General features: G+C 31.6%; 2 protein-coding genes across 2 annotated transcripts; both read left to right on the top strand.

Annotated features, from left to right (window-relative positions):
* The first annotated feature begins 1441 nt into the window (after nt 1-1441).
* Nucleotides 1442-13143, top strand: LOC11408711 (uncharacterized). Its single transcript, XM_039832806.1, has 9 exons — nt 1442-1676; nt 3032-3202; nt 7638-7716; nt 8213-8292; nt 8829-8943; nt 9165-9217; nt 9340-9531; nt 9935-10057; nt 12130-13143. Exons 1-9 carry the CDS (start codon nt 1601-1603, stop codon nt 13083-13085), a joined length of 1845 nt encoding a protein of 614 aa, XP_039688740.1. The 5' UTR covers nt 1442-1600; the 3' UTR covers nt 13086-13143.
* LOC11407971 (ubiquitin-conjugating enzyme E2-23 kDa) lies at nt 4465-10370 on the top strand. Its single transcript, XM_003608898.3, has 7 exons — nt 4465-4629; nt 6248-6320; nt 8213-8292; nt 8829-8943; nt 9165-9217; nt 9403-9531; nt 9935-10370. Exons 2-7 carry the CDS (start codon nt 6277-6279, stop codon nt 10069-10071), a joined length of 558 nt encoding a protein of 185 aa, XP_003608946.1. The 5' UTR covers nt 4465-4629; nt 6248-6276; the 3' UTR covers nt 10072-10370.
* Nucleotides 13144-18618: the final 5475 nt, after the last annotated feature.

Below are 18618 nucleotides of genomic sequence, written 5' to 3'. Positions count from 1 at the left end.
TTAATATGTTCTAAAAGTCACCTCCACCTTTCAAGAACATGATCATGCAAAACAATATTATGCAGCAAAACAGCACAATCTGTAACACTCTCCTCCTCACAAGCTAAAAGGCGTCTCCCCCTTCGTCCCACCCCTCTCCTCACCATCTCCTCCACAACCACCCACCTATTAGTAGCCAACTCAAAAAGGCGAGGAAAATGAACCCGTAAGGGAGTTCCTCCCACCCAATTATTCGTCCAAAAAAGATACCCCTTCCGTCACCAACCACCCTACGAACATTATCATCAAACACAAGTCTACAAATTATGATTATGACACTTTTAATTTATTTTATCTATGATATTATTTTCTTGGTGTGCAACCATATTGACTTATTTATTTAATTGAACATGACTGGTTAACAAAACCCATTATTTTTAGTATTCATTTTAGGACAAGCGAATATATTTTTTCCTCGTTTCAAACTTACTCTCCTCTCAGGTTTTTTTAGAATTTTTTAAAAAGTTAATAAAATAAGGAATGTTGCAATAATTATTTTCTTTTTAGAAAAGTCAAGGAATATACTAAAAATTAGGAGAATTTCAATGAATGCTCTTAAACATTTGTTAAAATAAATAAGTTAGTGATGTGTAATTATTACTCAGACAAAAATAAAAATTTATATTTTTAAAATAAAATTCACAACAAAATCCGAAAAATTATTCTAACATAAGATGTTCAAAGAAACAAGAATTTACATAAGAATGGAGTAGAATACAAGCTACAACCAAAACCAAATAAGAAGACTGAACAAGCAAGTTGATCAATCCACCAATAGGTTTAAATCAAAAGTTTTGTTTTTGTTTTTGTGATTGGTCTTAATTCACAACTAAACTTTTATTTTCATACAATCAAAAATTTGAGACCTCTATGTAATTGCTACCATTAGACAAAATGATCCAAATGCATGCTAACCAATTGAATTAGAAATAATATTATCAGGCAACTTTTAATTTTTAGTCTTATAACTTAATTTCAAGTAACAATTTAGTCATTTATCTTTTCTTTTTCCTTTTAACTTTGTCTTTTTGATCTATTTGCATATGAATTTTTAAGATTCAAATCTAATATTCATATACAAACATAAATGAAAAACCATATATATGCAAATGACAAAAAGAACAAATTTGAAATGAAAAAAAGAAGAAGATAAAAGACCAAACTGTTACTTGAAAATTAAGTTAAGAGACTAAAAATGTGATTTTGCCATATTATTAGTTAACCCTAATGTATTATTATAAATGAAATGAAATACCATAAGAAATTTAAATTGGTTAATTAATGGTAATATAATTTTTTTTGTCACAATCGCTTAATCAATGTTGAACCAAAAAAAAAAAGTACTAGGTAATGGACATGATACAAACACGTCAGTGACAAAAAAACAAGTATTTAAGACAGACATAAGAAAAAAAAGAAAAAAAAGAACAAGTAAAGACGGTGTTTGTTTGGAATAGCGCGAGACCCTCTTTGTTTCATATATATTGATTGATTCGGTTGATACATTCTCGTTCGGTTCCTTCTTTCTTTCAAGTTCTTCAATTCGGGTATAACCATCAAAATGGGTAGTCCTGAACCCGGTTTCGAAGATTTTCTTGAAGAGAAGAAGCGCGTTAGGAACCCTTTTGTTCCCATTGGTAAAACACAATCATCTCTTTATTTTCCCTTTTTCTTTCTTGTCGTTTTCATTATGTAATTGTTCACATCTTTGTATTGTTCTGTTAATTTTGATTTTCGAATTAGGTTTATGATCTTGTTTTTTTTTTTTTTTTTTTACTGAAAGAAACGTAGTTTATGATTTGGAAATTCTAGTTGAGTAGAAAATTTGTAGCTTTATGATGCTGCAATTGAATTATTGATATTTGTGAGCTGTAAATTGAGGCTCTTGGATTGGATTTAGTTATCTTAGTTTGCATATGTTGATGTGCATCATTTTCATTCTTTGCTTCATATTGAATCTGCTCGTTCACTAGGCAAATAATCACTAGTCACTAGTTATTTTGTGAAGGATGATATATTAGTGCTATAAGTTTATTGTGGTTGCTGAACTTACTTAAGATGTCATCAATGAAGTTGCTTGGAAAGTCGAAATTTAGAGTTGGTTACAACAACAAAGAAACTCAAACACACAAGTAATATTGTATTGTCATATTGATGTATAAGAGAAAGCCAAAAATTTCACTCACATCACAATAATGAGCAAAAATGGAGTACCACGAGTACCCGGTACGGGCACTTCACCACTTTACAAGTACCCATGCTTCAGCTGTGGTTTATCTCTCTAATGAAATCACCATGCATGCGAATTTGGAAATAATATTGGGTCTGTTTGCATTTACAAACGAAAAATAAAGGAATTTGATTATGTCAAATTTTCATTGGTATATGCATTGAAGTTGGGAATTGACAATGTTGGTGTTGAACCTGATGGATATTTACTTAGCTTCTTAGTTAGGCCTGGTGCAGCTTTGTGATATCCCAATCTATAGAGTAGTTTTGTTAGTTGCTTGGGTGACCAGCTTGTAACTGTTTTCTGTAGCTACTTGGGGTTGATTGGCAGCATATGTAAACATTGCTGGGTGGTTGAGAGCGAATGAGTTTTTTCACCGAAGAGTGTTTCATTGATCACAGAGAGAACAAGTAATCTAGAGTGTGTGGGATCACAAAACTGCTGGGAATTCTTTGATTTTGAATCGAAAGCTGCAGCAGTGAGACTGAGGTGGTGGTGGTAGGCATTGCTCCGAACCTCGATAAATTTTGTCTTTTTTTCTCTTCCCATTCTGCCCTTTAGTTGTTTTCTGCTATTGAATGCAGCAGCATTAGTCATTATTCGAAACTTTACAATTAGAACGTCAATTTTACATTACTTGCTGATTAGATATTGTTACATAACATTCTTTTCTTTTGGTGATTTGATTGTGTGATTATCTCGGCTTGTCATTTAACTTTGTTGGTTAGTATCCTTTGATTAACTTTGCTATGTTAATTTCAGGCGCACTTATTACTGCCGGTGTACTAACGGCTGGCTTAATCAGCTTTAGACAAGGTAATTCTCAATTAGGTCAGAAGTTAATGAGGGCTCGTGTGGTTGTCCAAGGTGCTACAGTGGCACTCATGGTTGGCACTGCCTATTATTATGGAGACAATCCTTGGCAAAAAAAATAAACTTTTAGTAGCTAACTAACAGTCAAAGCAAAACTTTGTAATTGCTTGGTTTTTTGTTTGTATTGAGTTTTGTTTATGTGAAGTGAAATTTGTTCATTTGAGGACAAAATCCTTGCTCACGTCTTACTTTTGAATCATTTTCTTTCAATACATAATAATTGAATTCATATGGATGTACTTTGATATATACTATGGTTGTTTCAATAAAAGAAAAGACTCTCAGTTTACTGTTGCTGCCCTGAAGAAGCAGAGTGAAATTGGGTGCTGTCTTTGAACCTTCAAGGATACTGTATTTGGCATCAATATTTTGATGTCCAAACATCATTTCTAATTAAGATTTATCATCTTTATCTCTCACGTTTCTAGAGTTTATGTAGTCTAGTATGGAGGAATCTAAACCCTAAATGGTATTGATTCATTTAGGACAAGAATATATTGATGTAAGGGGATTGGATCTAGAGTAAGGGGTTTACACTATCACAAAGCGATGAATCAATGTTCGAATTTGGTACAAGAGATTTATTCACATTTTAGTGTTCAACATGTTTTGAATGTACTTCTCGTAAACAAAATCTAGAAATAGGAAAAATGGTATTGATTTTTAGGTGAACTGGAATTTCAAAACATAAAAAAATTATTTTTTGTACATTAAATTGCTGTGAAAATTGATTTATTTTAAAATAAAACCTCAAAAAATAGAACAATATTGGATTGCTGGTAAGACTGGACTATTATATGCTACATCATACAGGTAATAAACTTTAAAATAGGCCACTAAATCTAAAATTACATAATACCAACTTGATTCCAATATAGTCCCACATTATTGTCGTTTAGTTGATTTCTTTTTAAATGACTCATTCAAAATCTTATTGAGACTTTCATTCTTATCTTATACACTCCAAGGTAAAAATCATTTTAACAATGTTTCCCATATATTCTTGTCCATTTAGTTCCACTATCTCTCTCTTCGAATCTTCAAATTTATAAAGCTTGCAAACTTACCTGAACTTATTCTTAGTGGATCTAAATTACCAAATTATGGATCTAATGTTGAAAGAATGTTGTCATCAGGCAAAGTTTATGTGTCGAAAGAATGTTGCCATCACCAAAGTTTTAAATAAATCTCCTTTCATATATTAACATTAACATAATTGAATATTTGAAAAGAAAATAAAAAAAATAGTAGCAATTTGAGGGAACGTAGCAATGGGAAAGAGACATAAACATAGTTGAGTTGCCACGCTAACGTAAGGTTTTGGTAACACGTGGTTTTCCATCTTCTCCCTTTTATCTCATTCTCATTCATTCTCACGCACACTTTTCTTTCTCCTATATATCCTTTTCCCCATTCTCTCTTCCTTTTTTCGTTTCTCCCAATCACTCTCTCTTTCATCTCAACGCCATCGCCATTAAGGGTTTCAGGCAAGCCTTCATTTTTCACCTTTACTTCTTCAATACCTTGCAACTTTGATTCTCTTATATATAAATCCTCTTTTGGGTTTTGTTTCATTTTCCAGTTTTTGGTTAAATGGGTCGCCATAGATCTCTGAATCAGAACATAAATCATATTTTTTTGTAACATGGTTCAGTCGGTGGATTCTATGATGTTTTTTTTTTTTTTTTTAATAATTAATTTGATTTTACCTTTTTATTACCGCATTGGTTTTGGCAAACTTGATCAAACTGAAATGAGAATTTTTGGGTATTTATCCGTTTTTGAAATGGATATAATCGTTTACAAAAGATTGTTTTTTTACTAAGTTTGCAACAGATATTAACATTGTCGTATTTGTACTTCGTGTCGGATGAAGCTTGCACTTGTGCTACATTGTACTTATGTCAAAAAAGTTAACATTTCATAGCCTTTTTTTTGTTTCTTCTTCCATATTTTACAGCTTAAGACATCCTTTCATTGTTTACTTTTTGTGTTAGTGTTCTTGTTTGTTTGTCTTTTGATACTCTGAAGGATGCTACGTGTGTTCAACTTTTTGTTCACATCGGTGCTTCTGTTATCCTAATTGATTTTTTTACATTGGATGCATCTTTTCTTACCAAGTCTATGTTTTTGTCGAAATTCAGTGTAAATTTGCCAATAAACTAACAGTCTATTATGCGATGAGCAGAAGTTTATGCATCAACATGTCTTTCTATGGGGAAAACTTTGTTATATTTCCTAATATATATATGTACTAATTGCTTCATCTGTTAGTTAGTATATGCATAGTGATCTGCTACATGTAGACTGAAATTTGACCATACTATGCTACTGTTTGATTACTTAATACTTATACCTCATGTGATTATCTAGTGGGTGATGCTTCTCTTTCAGAAATGATTGTTCCTTCCGCTAAGATGGATTTCAACTAACTTATTGTTCTTTCTGTTTTGGTTTGATTTGATGACTGAATGTCAAATTGATCATTGATGGCACTGAGCACAATATTGCGTAGTTTTCCTGGTCTACTTTCTCCTTTTTTCAGTGGATCCTTATCCATTAAGTGACTGTCTGATTTATGTTGGTGTCCATATATGTCTTGTTTGGATCCACATTGTCGATTGAAAATATTTAGTTTGTTTTATGATGCCATGTCTTTCATTTGTATCTCATTTTTTTGCATCAGTAAGTCTATCCTTTAGTCTAATGATTTTTGAACATTCAATATTTAGTTTTCTTTTCCATTTTACTCTCTATTTTTCTTTGATTACGCCTTTGTTTGATGATACAGTTTCCATTAATTGATCAATATCGACTTGTCTGTTTATCATTGGTTTTAACATCGAATCTATTTTGACGTTTTTTCATTTTCCTTTGATTTCTGATTCGTGAATCTTTGTGGACTAAAGTGTGTATGATGCGTACACACATGTCAAGACATGTATTGAGCTATATCAACAAGTTCACATTCTCTGTTAAATATAATGAAAGTTATTTTGAGCTTATGGGTGGTTACTGAAATCCAGACCTTTAATTGTGGTAAAGGTGTAACAAATATGTATATTTGGACAGAAAAATAACTTATTGTAATTGTTCTTTTTGCAGGTTGAAATAAGTGATTTGTTATAGTCAAAATGTCATCTCCAAGCAAGAGAAGAGAAATGGATGTAATGAAATTGTGAGTAAACTGTTTTACTATGTGTTGATAGGTTAACCATTTTTAAACTGTTGTTGATTTAATTTTCAAGTTGGTGGAAATATGTTTTAGTTGAAATATGTTTTAGTTGGAATTTGGTTTTGACTATTCATGTAGCAAAGAAGTAAATTTGGCACACTGATATGGTTATACTTATTTCTATCGAGATATCATTTGATCAATAAACCAAGTTCAAAATGTGGGTGAATATTTATTTACTTTAATGGGTTTTTTGACTCACTGGGAAGAATCTGTAGTTTTTTACACATGTAAAGATTTATTTATGGTTTTAAGTCGGTTTTAGAACTAACCTTATATTTGTCGGTTTTTTACACATGTAGTAAGACAGGCATTATATTTATAAGAATTGGATTAATTTATAAATAGTGAGATGCATTTTAATCACATGAAGTATAGCCTTTCCCGGCATACTTATAGATCTTTTTGTTGTTACTTAGCCCCATATAGAGTAGTTTCAAGTAAAAACATTACTTTGAAGTTAAGTCAAGCAGTTGTTGATCTCTAGACACATCAAACCAAACTTCAAGGGGGTTTTCTGATGCTTTACTTTTTGTAATGGTAAGGTCGTATGTTGTGCATGTGCCTTATTTTCCATTTCATATGGGTTAAAGTACACTTCACCCTTTTGATGAATCCCGTCGGCTTATGTCACCCTCTAACTTTGATTTACTTAAAAACATTAACTTCCAGTTAAATGTATAGTTAACTTTAATGTCAGTTGCTGTTGATGGTACACATTACCCCCGTACAGCTAGCTCCCCTTTGTTGGTGTGGTAACTGTCTAAGGGCATTGACCTGCCCGACTCAGGTTCGATGCTGGCAATTGAATTGATGAATGAAACACATTACCCCATACAGTTCAATGCACTCTCAATCTTTCTTCATAATGTTATGAACAAGCTTCCTTCATAATGTTATTGTTTCCTACGTTAATGTTAAACTCTTCTGAACCATAGTGCGTACAAAATATAGTTGAGGGAACTATTGGAAATCAACATTTTCATAGCAGATGTCACCCTTCTTCACGGGGATAGGAATCTGCAGATTACTAAGAATAATAGATGAAATAATGAATAAATGAAGTTGAACTTAATCCAAAAGTACCCCAGTCTAAGTTTACGTCTGTTGGCACATTCTGTGAGAATCTCACTGTGATAACCCTTTGTCCCTCCATGAACACTGCCCCAAACTAAATGTTGCAGAAATCTTTGGTAATCTTTTCATTTTAGTTTTGCGTGCATCGTTCATGTTCTGATCTATTTTATGACATGCTGTCAGGCTTGAGCCTGAAGGTGAATGTCATGGCTTCTCGGAGGCCCTTCTGCACAACACATTATTGTATTAATGCAATGCCATGGTATTGCACTGTTATAGAATTAAAACACTGCCTTTTTTATGGTTTTGTTTTCTAGTGCATTTTTGGTTTATTGATGCCCAGTGTTTGAAAGTAAACTGCAATCATGTAATACTTGGTCAAAGCACATTCTCATCACAAATGAATTCCTTCTCTCTGCTTTCTTTTTAGCGGTCTGCATTCTATTTAGACTGAAAAAAAAAAAAAAAAATGACGATGGATTGAAACTTTTGAAGTTTTGAGGGGCTTGGCATTGCTCAAACAATCCTTATTATGTGGGACTTGGCATTGCCCTGGAAATCCTAATTATGATTCCACCATCAGTCTAGACTCTAGAGCTAGAAAGCATGAGTGTGATAGTTCACTTTTATATCTGTTAGATGAGTTGAGACTATCACTTACAATATTTACACATTACATATACCTTATATATGCACTATTCATTCTTATCAAAAGTTTCCATGGTCACATTTCTCAAATATTGCTTCCTTTATTACAGGATGATGAGTGATTATACAGTGGAGACAATAAATGATGGACTCACTGAATTCAATGTGGAGTTTCATGGTCCAAAAGAAAGTACTGTCAATATTCTAGAGCCGGCTTAGTCTTTTGTTTGATGAAACTGTGCATACATATGAAAAAGAGAAGTGCTAGCAACACACTTTGTAGCACTTTACCTCCAACACTCCTATGATTAAGTGAAATTCATGTGAGTCACGCCACTTCAAAATGGATCCACTAAATTAGCGGGTCTTGCGTAAATTTCACCCGAAGTGTTGGAGAGAGTGTCAAAGTGTGCTGTTAACACTATTCTATGAAAAATTACTTTTTTTTTTTTTGAAAAATTCTGAAAAATTATTCAATGAGTGCTTCTTAGTTGAAGATTTTCCCCCCTCCTCATGGACAAAAAAAGGAGAGGCAATCAGTCTTTAACTAGGAGTTCCTTTTATCTCTCTAGCATTAATTTTCATCTAATGTTGGTATATTGTGACTCGTCTTTTTAGCTTGATACTGATTTTCTAATCTTTAAAAAGGATTGTGAGTGCAAAGACTAATTACTCATCTTTAAATTATCTGGCTGTTCTGATTTGTTATTTTTGTGATTATTGCAGGCCTTTATGAAGGTGGAGTCTGGAAAATTCGTGTTGAACTTCCTGATGCATATCCATACAAATCCCCTTCTATCGGCTTTGTGAACAAAATATACCACCCGAATGTTGATGAGTTGTAAGCACTTCATATGCTTATGGATCTTTTTATTTAATGTAATTTCTGCACTGATCTGGGTTGACACTGTATCTAATACTTCTTAGATTTAGGGATAAATTTTAATGTTTCGAGATTTGTACAAGAGTGAAGAATTTTTTTCATGGCAACAACTTGATATTGGTAGGGGTCTGTGTACATGGATTATGGCTGATTCTGCTTTTACATTTCGTCCACTGCAGATCTGGCTCTGTATGCTTGGACGTCATTAACCAATCATGGAGTCCAATGTTCGGTAATTTTGTTATAGGCTTTTCATTGTAATAGTTTCAAGTATCTAACATCTAGAATTCTTTTGATTTGTCATAGTATTGTGTATGTATTTTGGTAAACAATCATGTGCGAAAAATTCAACAGGATTTTATGGAATCTCCACTTTCTTAATGCCTATAGATATAACCAAGGTTTCTACTTTTTCAGATCTTCTAAATGTCTTTGAAGTTTTTCTTCCACAACTCTTGCTTTATCCAAATGCATCAGATCCTTTGAATGGCGATGCAGCATCCTTAATGATGAAGGATAAAAAGCTGTATGACCAAAAGGTTAAAGGTGAGCATATTTTCATATATGGTAATTTTTCTGATAATATAATACCCCCATGCAGTTTTTTTTTAATGAGAAAATGATACATAATGGTTTTGTTTTTGAGTCAATGATCCCACTACATTGCTTGCCTCAAATCCATTACAGTAATTCATTCAATCATACCCCTACATTAATAAGTTCGAGTTGTATATAGAATGGATTAATATCTTGGGCAGACAGTCGTCTAGACTTTGGTCCCTATTTGATAGTATAAAGCTGATTCTCGTAATAATATAAAGCTGATTATTATTCAAACAGAAAATAATTTTTGTACTCTAGGCTACTTCATATATAACTGAATATTTGGGGAATTTTTTTTACATGTGGGCTGTTTTGTGTAAATGTACTGTGGTATTTGTGGGGACAGAGTATTGTGAGCGGTATGCTAAGAAGGAACACATTACCAACGGCACAGCTGATGACGAGGAGAGTGATGAGGAGGACATCAGTGAAGCAGAAACTCAATCCAGTGATGATGAAATTCCTGGCCGTGCTGATCTTTAAACACCTTAAAGGTCCATGTGTATTACCACACATTTACTTGTTCAGTTATAATTATAAGATGTAGGATTATTATAATTTACTATTTTTTTGTGCCCTTGAAATAACTATTATTCCTGTGTAATTTGTTACAAAGCTATAATGTCATTAGGGCTTTAGACTTTTAATTGTAATTTGTATATTAATAATTAACAAAAAAAATTTCTTTCCGAATTTAAGGAAACCAGAAATGTAATAATAGATACATGCTGAAGATTTTAGCTGTTATGTCTCATATAATTAGCTAAATATATGTTTTGCAATTGTTGAAATATATTTCTTGTAATTGGAGTCTTGATTCATGAATACAAAACGAAAAATGGTTCTGAAAATTGTGAATGCTTGCAATATCTTCACAGAAAACATTTTTCTTTCATTCAAAATTTGTAATAAGGTAAAGAAAGGGAAATTGAAGATAATTCATCCCATGTAGAAGCTATTGAAGGGATGTGAAGAGAATACCTATAGCTAATATTTTCTTTGTTTGAGAGTATGTAATAAAATAGCAGAAAGAATTTGTAAAATATTGATTGTCCAAAAATGAAATCCTCAAAAGTCCTCTTGTTTATTTTTACTTCTTCCAAATTGAAGGGTTATAGTCCTATAAAGAGGTGATGTAATATCCCTTCTTTTGCTGTCATCAATCCTATGAATTTGCATATTCTCAATAGGTGATGACTTGAAAGAGAGGTGTGAGATTTGTCATACTTCAACATTAGTAGCAGAGGAGTTTGAACTCATGCTTTTGTGGGATATTGAGTCAAAATTCTTACTGATTAGACCAATCTTTATTGCAAAGCAAAGATCAATAAGAATTTGCCTCCTTAACATGTAAAGGTTTTTAAAAGTGAAATGACAACTAGAATCACTTTTTCTTGAAAAAAGCCTCCATTAATCAACTCTTCAAAAAAAAAAAAAAAAACTAACTCCATTAATCAACCATTCAAAATACATATAAAACGAATAGAACATTACTACTTGTCCCACTGTTATTTTAAGTTATTCGGTCTTCATTGGGCAGAATTAATCGTGGTAATTTCAGCCCTTTGACCGAGATTTTATTTTTCATGAATGGTGCTTTGGATTCTACTTCAAAGTTATTTGATTTCATGCACAGAAAACAGGACGCCACAAGTGTTTTGTTACAGTAATGTATGTGATTAACAGCCGAATGTGTGAACAAGCCATTTTAGATTCATTTGCACACGTAATTATTAATTTGGACAGACAAAATCATAAATTTAATTAGTTGTCATGCGTGCAAGAATAAGGGACCCTTCCATTTGATTTTTGTCATTTAGGATATCAATAATCATAATTTGACCCTCTCCAAATAAAAGAAAGATTTACTACATTGGTTTAAGCGTTCTTTGAGTCTTGAGCCTTTTTTCTAACACAGAATCGGCTTTTATATTTTATTTTTCGATAAACAATGTACCAATGTTTGAACAAAATTTATGTTGCTTTGTTTTTTATTTATTTTCTAAGCCATGAATAGTTATTTTGGTGCAATCATGCAAGGAATGGCTTGATTTCCGGAGCATGTTACAGGCACTAATATTTGCAATGATTTTAATCGTGATCTATACTCGACAAAAAGAAGCCACCCAAAAAATATAGAAACATCTTTAGAGTTTAGGCTTCGCAAGCTGTGTTATAAGTCAACATTTTAATCATTTGGCTTTCTTTTTTTTTTGGCTCTTGTAGCTTTCTAGTTGAACATTCTAGTCAAAATGTAATAGTTACATGAAATTGTCAATGCATTGGATGGGTGGAAATGCTTGAAGGAGTAGTGGCGCACAAAATCTTTGTTCCTCTTCCATTATATCATTAGTATATAACTAAAATAAAAAAGAAAGAAGTGTTCTTACTACAAAATCTACACTTAAAATCTTTCTTAGTTTTCATAGCCACATTCTTTGTTATTCCCTATTCCAAAGTCCAAACTCAATGCTAGAAAATACCACATGCAGTTGAAGAATCTCTATGTATAGAATCATTGAGTTTCCATTTTCACATGAAAAAAAAGATTAGTTTTCACATTGTGCTACATGGCATCAGCCGCATCTCCGTCTCCTCAACCACCTCTCACTGTGTTTCAAGCTCCTCCTATTGATGGCAGTATCAGTTACGAGAAAGTAACAACAACTCCTTCATCAATAAGCAGAATCAGTCCAGTTATTTTGTTGGTTATAATAGTACTAGCAATTATCTTCTTTCTTTATGGACTTTTCCAATTAATTATATGGCTTGTGATAAAAAGACCATCCTCTTCATCTCATTATAATTCCAACAGGTTTCAAGAATCGACTCGAACCCTTGCGCTTCAGAGGCAACTACAAAACCTATTCCATTTACATGATTCAGGTCTAGAACAATCTCTCATAGACACTCTTCCTCTTTTCAAGTACCAAGATTTATTGGGTTTGAAGGAACCTTTTGATTGTGCTGTGTGTCTATGTGAGTTTTCTGAGCAGGAGAAGCTGAGGTTGGTTCCTATATGCCGCCATGCTTTTCATATGAATTGTCTTGACACATGGCTTCTCTCAAACTCTACTTGTCCTCTTTGTAGAGCAAATATCTCTAGCTCTAGTTTTCCTTTGGAGAATGTTGATGATTCTTTGGTTAGTCAAAGAGAAATAATCGTAGAAGAAGAAAAAGTTGGGAAAAGGGTGTTTTCTGTGAGACTTGGAAAGTTCAGAAATAATGGATTGGAGGATGGTAGTAGTCCTAGTTTGGATGAGAGAAGATGTTATTCAATGGGTTCATATCAATATCATGTTCTTGGTGATTCAAATTTGCAAGTGGTTTTGTCACAATCTTGTTGTGATGATGATGACTTAAGAAGTGAAGAAAGTGGGAATGTGGAGGGGAAGAGGATAGGGAACAGAACCAAAGGTGAAAGTTTTTCTGTTTCTAAGATATGGCTTTGGTCTAAGAAGAGAAAATTTACTAGCTCTAATGTTGATTTTCCTTGATTTTCTTATTGTAAGAAACTGAGAAAGGTAAAATATATGATGAAGAAGTTTCATTTTCTATCTAGAATTGCATGTCTATATTAATCCTCTTGTTTTCAATGACATACCTTAAAGATAAGTACTTAGATTTATGTTTGGTTCTTTTACTTTGTCTTTCAACTCAACATTTGAGTTGCAATGCGTCATGCTAACTTCTATGGTATTAGGAGGATGATATTGTTATAAATCATTGTAAATTTGTTTAATTGTATTTTTAGCCCCTAGACCCTAGTTTCAATTGAGCGATTTCGACTCTGTAGTTTTTCAACCAAGCGATTTTGAACCTCATAATTTTAATAGAGTGATTTTAACCCCTTAGTTTACTCCCTTTTTAATTTCATAGACTCACATACATTTTGACCAAATTTTGACTAAATTATGCAATTATAAATTCATCTAGGGGTCAAAACCACTTAATAGAAATTAGGAGGTCTAAAATCACACAATTATAAATTAAAAGGATAAAAAGTTTAATTAGACCAAAAATAAAGAAATTATGAAAATAGTCGATATCAAAATCTCAAGTTAGTAAAAAAAAAGTAACAAAAATATAAATATATTCATCTTACATTTTTCAGAGGTAAGAAGTGAACTCCTTAACAGTTAACACTGAGAGCAGCGGAGGTCACTAGAGAAAAATGTGAAAAACCCTCTTTAGACTCAGTGGTCGGCCCACCCCACAAACTCATATTTGGAACCGATTGAAACCGACTGGTCTATCATGTACTATGCCAAACTCAAATTTGTTCACAATCCATTTTGGAAAATCAAATCTAATACTACCCATACACGCCGGAGACATGGGTAGTGTAACACCCCGTTTTCCCAACTTGATTTTTTTTACATAATAATCAGAGTAAACAACTCAACATGATGTCACACTTCATTAAACAGATAAATAGAGTAGAATTACTATTTATTTAAACATATTTTATCAATAATTCAAATTACATTGCAGAGGAAAACATTCATTAAACAACGTAATGGCACAACGACCTCAACATAAACAACTTATTAAAATTCCATTCTAGGTGGTTCATCAACATAAATCATAAAAATACGTAACAAATGAAAAACAATACAAATATCCCCATCCCGTTACGTATCAGAGCAACTCTAAGATGACGCGTGAGAGAGTCAACTCACTTCGACAGCTAATCCTGGTTATTGCACGTTATCCACGTAGAGACAATATTCAAACAGAAGGGGTGAGATTTCACATTCAATAATAATAAGCATACAATTCTTTAAAAGAATTTAGCAACACATGACAACATCTATTCATCATTAGCAATACTGATAAACATTAATTTAAGTAAGAGAACTTATCAACATAAACAACAATCAATTAAACAGTGTTAATGCTTCACATAATTCCAACTATACATCATCAATTAACTTCAAATCATCATTAACAACATCATATAACATTATAATTATTAACAAGTACATTCATATAAGAATTCAACTTCATATAACATCATATTCTTCAACATATACATTCATATAATAATTCATCAATAATGAACAACATCAACAACAACAATTAATAACATTAATACTTCACATAGTTCTTCATTAACAACTCATTGATAAATGACAACTTAACAACAACGACAATGCAACAACAACAACGACATCAACTTGACAATGCAACAACAACGACTCAATAAATGCAATATGCATGTGGTACCAATCAGGGCATCATGCCCCCAACTTATAGAGCGAAAAAGGCTCACAGGGCATCAAACCCCCAACTTTAAATGAATGATTATACATTCCAGAGCATCAAACCCTCAACTTTAATGAGTATGCATGAACTTAGCAACCAACAACTCTAACAACTTAGACAACTTCGACAACTTAGACAACTTCAATCATGAACATATACATTCATATAACGTATACATTCATATTCATCAACATATACATTCATATAATAAGTCATCAATCATGAACAACATCACAGGACATCATATTCATTAACGTATACATTCATATAATAATTCATCAGTCATGAACAACATCATATAACATCATAACATAGGTTAAATACTCTTAAACACCTTAATTGAACTCATAGTACACAAGCTTTGAAGTTTGGAGACAATCCATAAGTTTTGGGTTGACCTAGAAACAGTTATGCGGAATTTTCATAAAATTTCACTAAGACCTCCTTGGAGTATTTTCATAATAACTCAGAAACCAAAAATTATTTTCAAGTCAAACCAAAGCCACGGGAAATCTAACACAATTATCTACAACTTTCCTGTTTACACCAAATGGCAATTCAAAACAGAAACGTGTGAAAAAGACGCAAGAACATGAAACAGGAGATGCTGTCACTGTGCAGCTCTCAGGAAAAACCCATTTTTCACCCCAAAATCCCAATTTTGACTTCCCAATGCCCAAATTTGATTCCAAAACTTGTCTAACCATTTCTATACATGATAAGACACTCAAAACCATATAAAACTTGACCAAAAACATTATTTTAGAAAATCACCAATTATCAACCTAATTCATCAGATTATCTACTCTTTCTACGATCAATTTTAGTTTCAAACCCTAATTCTACAACATCAAAACCTACTAACAAGTACAAGGTTAAACCCTTTTTCAAGATTACATACTTATGATTAAAGAAGGTTAGTCGCACCCTTACCTTAGATTGATCGGACTCTACAAGATTGCTCCTCTTTTCACAAGATTCTTCTCTTCTCTGACTTCTCACTTTTCCCCTTTTCTTCAAAAACAGGTTTCACGTAATCCTTATTTTTTAATTCTAACTCTCCCCTTTTATATAAATCTTTAACCTACTTATTTTCTCTTATTTCCAAATCCGTCCTCCAAGTCTCAATATTCTATTCTAATATATATATATATAATATAAAATATTTCTATAACAAATAAATATATCTCTATAACAAATATATTTCTATAACATATATATTTCTACACCAAATAAGAAATATATTTCTACACTAAACAACATATATATTTCTACACCAAATAACATATATATTTCTACACCAAATAACATATATATTATACTAATAAATACCAACATATAACATAACAAAATATCATTCATCAAAATAAATCGAATAAATTATAAAAAGATATCTAAAATCAATAAAATAAATAAATAATAAAATAGGGCATTACAGGTAGCATTTGGTGACATTGTGGTGGTGACATTAGTGACATTGACCAACCACAATGTTACAAGTGACTTTTTTTATTTCACTTTCATAAGATTTTTTTATTTTTTAATACACTTGTTACATTGTAGTTGATCAATGTCACCAACTACAATAGTATTATCCCTAGAGACATCTAGATAACCTAGACTAATAGCCATATTAAGTAAAAGTTATTCAACAAACTCATATATGCCCCATTGCTTTAAGGTACCTTTATCTCATGTACTATATCCTTTTTAAATGCTGCCTTGTTCCATCCATTCAACATCAATTAGGGTGTGTTTGGTTGTGAAGAGAAATTGTGAAGAGAGAAATAAGTAAGAGAGAGTATGAAAAGAGAGAAATACGTGATAAATAGAGTAGATTTGATAGATTGTTGGGAATAAGAGAAATAGAGAAGAGAGATTTACAATGATTTAACAAATTGACAAAAAAGCTCTTACCTTATAAAGTCATCTTTATAAAAATGTGTTGCTATTATCAAATTAATTGACTAAATAGGATACAAAAAAAAAAAAAAATAACATCCTTAAAAAAAATTTACAAAATAGGGGAATTTTTTTATTTTTTTCCTTTCAGAAAAGCAAATGTAAAGATAAAGTTAAAAAATAATAAAAATTAATTATAGAAAAAGATAATCTTGCAACTTGAGAGTAATACCAAGCCTTAATTGTTTTCCATTTAAGCTAAAATACACAAGATCTTAATTGGGGTGTTTGCTGCAAATCCATTTGAAACAAAAAAAATAAAATTAATTAATAATAATAAGGGTAGAACAAGAAACAATAAAATGAAGCTGGTTTCTCCCCCTTTCTTCGCATGCGCAAAGGCGGTGGACCCTATATTAAAGCAGTCTCTCTCCCCAACTTCTTTTCAAAGTTTGACATCTTTCCAACTTCTCTCTCCTATTTTACCTCAAACAAACAGAGTGTTAAAGACAAGAAAAAGCCAAAATAATTACTACAACATATGATACTCCTCCGTCCCTTCATAATTGATCATTTTGTAAAAAATATTGTCTTAAAATAATTGATCCATTTCAATTTTCAATACAATATTAATTACTTAATTATAATTCTAACTTAATTTTTGTGTGAATACATTAGGTTAATCTTTTGTGGGTTAGAGTTTTTCTTTTTTTTTAGAATAAAGTGGGTTAGAGTTTATTACTTCACATATTAACGTGATTTAATATAAAAAATAGATATTTGAGAATTCATTAACTAGAGTTTCAATCATCTTAACCATAGATTTATCTTTATTAAGAATAAAATTTGATGATTTTTCTACACAGATCTTAAAATGTTGTTTCTCTTCCATTTCTTTTTGTGAGCCGTCGCCAAAATCCTAATATCTTATCCTTCATCTATCATAGAGGGGTGGTTTAAGGTCAATTTTTGATCCAAAATCACCAATGTAACATTTTTTTCCCTTTCGTTGCAATAAGTGATTTTCACATCTATATCGTTTTTTATTTTGTGATTTTGTCGTCTTAATGTGACGTTGGTTTGTTCGTCGTCTTTAAGCGGCATTGTTTGTCTTTCTTGTTTCGTTCTCGGTTCAGATTGTCAGAACAACTTTGATTCAGTGCAGATCCAATTAATGACTTTGACGTCGTCCACGTTGCAGATCCGGAGACATGAATGTATTCTAGAGACTCGAATATAGTAAAATGTGTAAGTTTTGTAATTTGCCGTATTATGCAATTAACATGAATGCTGCGAGTTTGTTCACATATTCATCTGTTTTGTTTTTAGCGAATTTAAATTGTATCATATAATATATCAATTTGAATAAATGAATATATATATATATATATATATATATATATATATATATATATATATATATATATATATATATATATATTTTTTTTTTTTTTTATAAAAAAAAAAGACAAGTTTTTGACCATACATAATTTGCCTTTATCATTAGATTAAATCTCACCATGGATTGAGATAAAATTCATTCAAAGAAATAAATAATTAATCAAGTAAGATGTGAGGAGACTTATTGATCGAACATCGAAATGAACAAGACTATACCTTAATTCATTAAGGATTAAGACAAAAACATTAGACTTACTATTTCCTCCGTCTCATAATAACCGAGCTTTTTGTAAAAAAAAAATGTCTCAAAATAATTGAATCATTTTACTTTTCGATACAATATTAATTACTTTTTTCTCTTTATAACTCTAATCAATACTACTTTCATCATTTCTAATTCAATATGTTCCACTTTACATTTATGATAGTGGATAATGCACCAATACTTACATCTAAAAT

This window comes from Medicago truncatula, chromosome 4 (genome assembly GCF_003473485.1).
Source record: "Medicago truncatula cultivar Jemalong A17 chromosome 4, MtrunA17r5.0-ANR, whole genome shotgun sequence".
Lineage (NCBI taxonomy): Eukaryota > Viridiplantae > Streptophyta > Magnoliopsida > Fabales > Fabaceae > Medicago > Medicago truncatula.
This window is presented reverse-complemented; position numbering and strand designations above follow the sequence as displayed.

Coding starts and splice junctions, on each gene's coding strand:
- LOC11408711 (XM_039832806.1), top strand. CDS start 1,601: ATGGGTAGTCCTGAACCCGGTTTCGAAGATTTTCTTGAAGAGAAGAAG. Junction 3,203..7,637: donor CAATCCTTGGCAAAAAAAAT/AAACTTTTAGTA, acceptor ACATGCTGTCAG/GCTTGAGCCTGAAGGTGAAT. Junction 9,532..9,934: donor GTATGACCAAAAGGTTAAAG/GTGAGCATATTT, acceptor TTGTGGGGACAG/AGTATTGTGAGCGGTATGCT.
- LOC11407971 (XM_003608898.3), top strand. CDS start 6,277: ATGTCATCTCCAAGCAAGAGAAGAGAAATGGATGTAATGAAATT. Junction 8,293..8,828: donor GTTTCATGGTCCAAAAGAAA/GTACTGTCAATA, acceptor TGATTATTGCAG/GCCTTTATGAAGGTGGAGTC. Junction 9,532..9,934: donor GTATGACCAAAAGGTTAAAG/GTGAGCATATTT, acceptor TTGTGGGGACAG/AGTATTGTGAGCGGTATGCT.